This window comes from Acyrthosiphon pisum, chromosome A2 (assembly GCF_005508785.2).
Source record: "Acyrthosiphon pisum isolate AL4f chromosome A2, pea_aphid_22Mar2018_4r6ur, whole genome shotgun sequence".
Lineage (NCBI taxonomy): Eukaryota > Metazoa > Arthropoda > Insecta > Hemiptera > Aphididae > Acyrthosiphon > Acyrthosiphon pisum.
Genome location: NC_042495.1, coordinates 69,326,060 through 69,333,910, shown reverse-complemented (window position 1 = coordinate 69,333,910; position 7,851 = coordinate 69,326,060). Strand labels below are relative to the sequence as shown.

At 29.1% G+C, this 7,851-nt stretch overlaps 1 protein-coding gene across 2 annotated transcripts in view; it reads left to right on the top strand.

Moving 5' to 3' along the window:
- The window catches only part of LOC100167612 (TWiK family of potassium channels protein 18), a 147,989-nt gene that overhangs the window by 57,077 nt on the left and 83,061 nt on the right, over positions 1-7,851 (top strand). Inside the window, exon 2 of one of the 2 annotated variants that reach the window (XM_029490356.1) lies at positions 1,209-1,267. The exons of the other annotated variant lie outside the window; for it this stretch is intronic. Within the exon in view, the coding sequence (XP_029346216.1) occupies position 1,267 (1 nt within the window). The 5' untranslated portion in view covers positions 1,209-1,266. The remainder of the gene's footprint in view (positions 1-1,208; positions 1,268-7,851) is intronic. 2 annotated transcript variants of the gene reach the window in all.

Sequence of the window (7,851 nt, the reverse complement as noted above, 5' to 3'; positions counted from 1 at the left end):
ATCGAACAAGATACTGAAGTGAAAATCGTAGCATTATTTCGACTACTTATCGTGTACACAGACACAAAAAAAAATAAATAAAAAAAAAACACACATCATTATAAAATCAATACATTCATCGTTCCACTCAGAATCTAAAAGTTGGAATTAACTTAACTTTAACATTTAACTCCTTTATGCCTAGGCTTGGATATTTTTGCTGGACCCCATAGCTAAATCAATTGGTTCGGATTGGTCTAAGAAGTAAGTTATAAATGGATATTTTTGATTTTAGGTTCAGTATTGATGATTTATCTAGGCAATGTATAATATCTATTATAATATACAATTTACCATTTGGTTGAATACCGGTATCAGGACGAATGTATTTTACATAATATTGTTTTCTAAACAAAAGTATACATGCATTGTCTGTTAAAGTCAGCAAAATTTTCATATTACAATACATGTACTTCAAACAGCCATTATTATGCACACCAATGCACTTGAAAACGCCAAGGGAAATAATGTCTTGGGATAAAACCGTTTCTTTTATTCTACTTTCTTTTCATCTTAAACCCTTTTCAGTACAAATGGCCAAAATTGTTTAATGGTTTCGTTTATCTTTTTTTTTTCATACCATCTTCGTTCTATTTTTGAGATTTATTAGTTGCTTAAAGTGAGTTTTTTTGTGCTGGATTTATTTATAAACATTAAAACATAAACAATAATCATGTAAAAGTTTAACAATAATACCTTTGAGTGGCTAATTCTAATACATTTGTTATGATATTACATTTACAATATTTTGACAAATATATTTTTTATTATAATTTCATACTCTGATTGTAACAAAATAAGTAATAACATACTTTTTGAAGTTTTGAATTCTAACTGTTTATCAAATTGATTTATGGACAATATAATAGCACTCCGCTTTAAAAAGAATATTCATAACAAAAAATATTTTCACTTTAAATAAATAAATAAATACATTAGAAAACTTAATTCAAATAAAGTTAACATCTTTGTTCTAAATAGGTGCAATTATCTAAAATATATATTCAAAAATTATAGTTGACTAATAATTAATATAGTTAATAATTATATTAGGAAGGTATTTATTGAAGTTGAATATAATATAAATATGCGTTCTATTTTTTTTTTATCATACAATGTTGCTTTTTATGACAAATTTATATGGTATAATTATTGTTTATTTGTTGCAGGTAAAAACAAATGTACAACATATGAATAAGAGCTCCATTCAGTGGCGGATACATACATAGTATGTACATTTACTATTTTTAAACTTAATTTTAACATAATATTCATACACATACATTATCATTATAAATTATATACTGTTACTCAGCGTGATTTGCTGCGTTTATAAGTGAAAAATAAAACGCAGAAATGTATTCGTGTATTCGCGCGGGTGTTTTGATTTACGGGCACTTCGCTCAACATTACCATAAAACTGTGCTTAAAGGTTGACTGAGACGGGTCTCGGGCATTTTTGGCTCCCACGGTCTTCGGTGAAAATCTAAAACCCATGAACACTCACACATACGTCTGTCATGCAGAAATACACACACCACATAGTCGTGAGGTTTCTCCGTGTCTGTGCGGGGGGGGGGGGGCTATGCTATATAGGAGCTCCGCGTGTCAGGTCATCCGGTGTTAATATACGCGCTAAGCTCACCTTTTCGTCGCGCCTAAATATATTATATACACACACTACCACTACAAGGTGATGAATAATTCAAATTCGAATTTGGGGCGTTTTAACTATGGCGGTAAGAGTCGCTTGTAGCATAGGTAATATATAAGGTAGGTACATGTACCGAGTAACGAGGAGGTGGCATGCAGTCGCGTTTGGTTTTAATCCCATCATTTCGGTTTTAAAGTCACATTTGCACTACACTGCAGACCACACATCAGGACCAGATGTATTGGTCTAAAAAAAATAAATATTTTATTATAAAATCAGTTCTATTTACATGAATATTCAGAGCATAATTAGTTTTGAGTAGGTATTTGTGTATACAGATAATTAGTAGAACTACTTATGCATTGAAGAGACATGAAAATGTAAACAATTTAGTGATTCTGAATAGCTAGTCTATCTATTGACCAGGCTACACAAGAATTTTAAATCAGTTAAATGTACAGCTTATATACAGTTTATATACATATTTCGTGTATAACAATGACATATATAGTGAATGAGGCTATTATGTAATAATAGATTTGAATAATATTAAACAAAAGAAACGATTTTGTATAGATTCAAGGGATCGTTTTTGAATATTGGCATAGGGTGACTAGACTATAGAATTTTATTCTAAAGTAGAACGTACCAGTGCAAGTATAATGACTTTAAAGTGTATAGTGGGGTTGGTAAAATATTGACAGGTTCTACTAATGAATACAAGAAACGACGACGGTTATTTTTAAATATTTAATTAACGCCTAATGAAAGGTTATGTCGAGTTAAACGTAGTACTGAATTCCTGATTATTTACTAACTGATTAAACAAAATATCATCTTAATAATAATTATGGAAACATTGAGCATGAGCCATGAGGCCTAATATCATTCTCAATAACACTGCATCTGTCACCGCAGAAGATAGAGTAGTTTGAAAGGAGACCATTATTCGTAACCAAGTTTTCGATAAGAAAATTACCTATATTATAATATTGTAATCCACCAAAGTAACATTACGGCTAAAGTCGTCTCAAGTTTAGTATTTATATTACGGACATTCTGATAATATAAAAAACATTGATTTGAATTAACATTTGGTTTACTTAATTCGATTTTTGAGATGACAGGTAGTTTATTAAAATGTTTTATGAAATGTTTTATGAACAGGTTAATTCACCAACGGGTTTTCTAGCATTTAGCGCATCCATTAAATTGCACTTAATTGGTGATTTCGTTGTAGTAATGTTCTGTCAGTTGATAAACTTAAACTTTGACAACATTTTTCATCTTACACGTTTGAAAAAAGTTCATGAAAGTATATATGTGGATTATATGTCTGCGAAACTCCGACAGTCAATACAGACAAGGAGATAATACTAGAGGCTTTTAAAATGTGTTGTTATCAAAAAATGCTTAAAGATTCGATCGACAAGAAAAGGAAGACCAATGATGGAGTATAAGAAACAAATGATACGTCACATTGATAAAATAGCTTAAAATAATTAAATTAAAAAGGGTTGCTGCTGATAAACCCAATAAAATATTTAAAGACGTGAATCAGAAAACGATTATCACTTAAATTGTTTTTAAAAAGTATAAAATATTTCTGATTATGTTTCAATGATTCTTTACAAATTAAAAAAATACTTCTTAAAACAAGTGTTATATGTAGTATTTAAAATGTAAAATTAAATAACAACAGAATTAGCTTGTAATAACAATGTACCTACCTGCCTTACCTACTACCTATATATTATCAAATTTATGTTTAGTGCGAGTCTACTGCACGAATCACACAATAAACTATTTTATTTAACAAAAAATGTTTTTGACGGACACCAATTATATTTTACCGTACGTATAGGGGCTTAACCCAATTAACAAAGTTGTATAATGACTAATGGGAAATAGTAAATAAACGAAAATTATACCTATGTATATCCATTAGATGCTATAATGTATAATGGCATACAGTTAATTGTATATATTAGGTACTATATCCTTCTCGTTTTCAAAAACTTTTAATCACAAGTACAAACCTGACATGTACGTAGATAAATACTAGTTGGTGTATAAATAATTTGACCCTATCGTACTGTTCGAGATACTTTGTTGTTACATGCAAAATACTAAAAAAAATAATACACGAATATTTTACTTATAAGGTCGAAACCCTCGATACCATAACTATACTGAATAAACTCAATTAAATTATAGCTGTTTATACAACATGGATACACACTCAACTGTAATGTTTTCATCATTAGGTACAGTTATTAATTATTTAGATTTTTCGATTATTGTATTATTATTTTTTGATTAATTTAGCGTTGTGTACGGTTAGAATAATAAATTAAGAGTAATGATATAGGCATTATTAATTGGTAGGTAGGTATAATTTATTGACATTAAACATCATAAACGTTTTTACTCGAGTAATGTATTAAGTATTGACTGTTTAGTTTTACATCTCTCCAGAACCCGTGCCAAGAGCACTCGTGGGATCAAATGGGGCGAGTGCCCTAGGGTTAGGTTAAAATGTTGAAATATGATGTATGTTTAATATTGGTGCCAATGAAAGTTAGCACGGCACTGCATTTCTCATAAAATCCAACTGTTGTCCGACAAAAGCTCCATTCAATCGATAATATTTATCATTTATCTCAATTGCGATAATACGTTTGTTATCATATATACTTTCAGTTGTATTCCTCTTCAGACGATGTTATCAACACGTTTATTCGTCAACACTCTCGAGAGTCGCTCAATTCGAGTGATTGCACACCACTATCTTGCATATTCGTAATACCCGATCGTAAAATTAAAAACAACAACACACCACTGTAAGTACCTACGTCCTACCTACAATAAGGCAAAGGCAAAGGCATCGTGTAGGGTATATACTTAATAACAGGGCCCACATGTGTTCGTATGTTGCAGCGGGTGTGTATCTGTGAGAAATATCGTAGGGGATTTAGGTACCTCGGAGGCAAAGCCTTTGTATACGCCAACGCGAAAAGCACGCACGTGGCAAGCGATTATGAGCCGATAGACGACGACTGGCATAAACACCACCGCCACCGCCTCTGTTATACCACGGCACGATATACAGTTTTTGTCGTTTCAGAGTTCGAGCACGAACTTGACATCAATCCCAAAACTCAGGTCTTTTTACTCGGGCGTTCTCGTATATAATAATAATAATGGCCACGTGGGTCACGGCCAGCGGCAGTGCGGGTATAATAAGATATATGAAACGGATTTCGAACGATATCACAATGTCGGCGATTTTTTTTCGTTGTTGTTTCGGCTGCAGTCCTCTGTTACCACCACCAACACGACTATAATAATATTATATCCACTGTGTTGGTACATTCTTACCTTCGCAGACAATGTCGTACATAAATATAATATTATATATATATGATAATCTAATTCGAAACGTCCCCACCGTTTGCGGCTATGGTGTAAAGCTCATGACCGGGAAATTGTCACAATTTCATTTTTAGCGCCGAAGGTTTCCCCAACGGCCTTTTTATTTTTTATTTCACTCCACTCGTGATTTCTCAAACTCAAACTCAAATGGTGTATATAAATTATCACCCTTTCCAAGATCCATCCCCATATAAATGGAAATCTAGAGCATATTCTATAGGTATATTATAATACTCGACAAATTTGCATTTCATTCGCGAAAAAAAAGAACCAATAAATTACGTTTGTTTAAATAATTTAAATTTACGATATTATGTTAATAATATTTTTCTAATATAATGTAATGTATAGGATTTTTCTTTATACATTATTAACCATTTATGCTTTTTATTTATTAATTATTACACACTTTAATTAACATCACACAATTAAGACCACTCATTAATACTAAAAAGTATTAACGTATCTATTTCAACATACATTTTTACATGACTCAAATTCACCAAAAAACAACTGTTTTTAAAATAAAATAGTTATACTTTTTCAATAGCATACATATTAAATTGTATTTTCCAAAGCAGAATATCTTTATGAGAAATTCATAATGTAAAAATCAAATTTTGAATTAGTAAAAACTATTTAAATTCAAGTTGACAGGACTAATGGGCCAACATTTTTTGAGGTACCACTCTGCCAATTCATTCCGATCCTTAAGCTTTTAAAAACTTATAACTAACTAACTTTTCGATCGAAATTATTTATTTCAATTTTCGTAAAAAGTATGATTTACTATAAACATACTCGCCCCCATTTATCCTCTAAACCTCTAACTATAAATATATTCAAATAACAAATTCTGATTTTTATATTTTAAAGTATCTTATAGAAAATTTGTTTTTTTATAACGCATAAGAAGTGTACTTTAGCGATACACACATTTTTTTTACCAATGAGATGGCCCCCTTTTTTTAAAAACTTGCATTTACATATTAAAAAATCATCTGCTTAAAATTTTACAATTAAAAATAAACTGTGGTTTTCATTTGAAAAAAAAAGTTTGTATCACTTCAAAAATACATGGCACTTCTTAAATAGTAAAAAATATCCAAGTACCTTTTCGAAAATATGGTCATTGAGTATATTATTTAAAATAACAAAATTCAAAATTATAACGAATGCATTATCAATAGATAAAAATGGCGTAGAATATGGCTTATTCACCTTGTAGGTATATAACGATTTTCAAAAAACTATTCTTTATTGGAAAAGGAAATTGAAATTGAAAATGTAAAATATAAATTGTTTTATTTAAAAAAAGTAAAAAAGTATATCATGTAAACGATAAAAAATAATAAAAATATAAATTGAAAATAATTTACTTATTGACAATTTTAAAATTATAAATAATTACTCTAATAGGTGATTACTGATTATTTATAAATAATCGATGAAATTAAGTGTAATAATTGTTAATCTTGAAGTTCAACATACTCTTGGAAGATCATGATAAAAACTGAAATTTTTCAAAACAATCGCAACAACCTTTTATCGCAGTGTGTAATTTATGAAGAAAATAAATAAAAATTATCTTTAATAATCTAAAAAGTACACAAATACCTAGTGTATTATACATGTATGTCGTTGATGTTTGAGTAACTGCAGGGCATCGGAAGTGAGTTTCTGTTAAAATCACTATTTAATTTTACACCAGCAACTAAATAAATCTTATAAATTATAATATATCACGACGAATCGTACAAAACTAATCCATTGAATTGGCGTATTAGTCCCACCTATAATTATCAGTCTGACACATTATAATAGTTAAAACATATTCATATTACATTACAATATTTCATGTTTCATAATACAAAATTACATAGGTATATATAGCCATCATATTACATATAATATGGGTGTGTTAAAATAATATATATGTAGCATCCATGTAGCTTATGTAATAATTTATATTATATGTTTGAATAATAAGAAACATTGGAAACTTAACTTTATAAAGGTTCAAACTTCACATACTTGGCATGCATATTCATTATTTAATAATAAAAGCACACTCCAGAGCAGGTACTGTGTTTTTCCAAATTTCGTACATTGTATATAACATTTTTAGTATCTTATTTAAAAATATTCTTATATATATATGGCGTTTTAGAAGAAAAAACTACAGAAAAAAAAAAAACAGATTTTAGTGTAGTTTTATTAACATTATGTTAGTAAAATATAAATCTAAAATCTAATACCCAATGGAATAACGCGAGGTGTTCTTGAATTATAATTAATTATAAATTTAAAAATTTCCATTAAACGCTGTTGTTTTAAAAATACGAACAATGCCATAAAAACTTGTTTAATTATTGTATTTTACACCAATTAAATAAGTTGCTCAAACTTTTCTTTTGCCGCTGGCTTTTTGTACTTAACTTTTTAATTGGTTCATTATATGTGCATATACAAATAATATTTATGTATGTATATATGTATGTATGTATATGTATGTATATATCTTCAATATATAGACAGGTAGATTAAGTTATAAATCGTTAATTCAAGTTTGGTGATTTTTTATGTAAGAAGTATTGATATTGATCTTCCGAAGATTCACTATAATTTGTAATAATAACATATAAACATGTATTATTATTTCAAGTTATTTATAAAATAAAATAATGTGGCCTGGTGTTTGACTTCGGTCACAAACGTGTTCT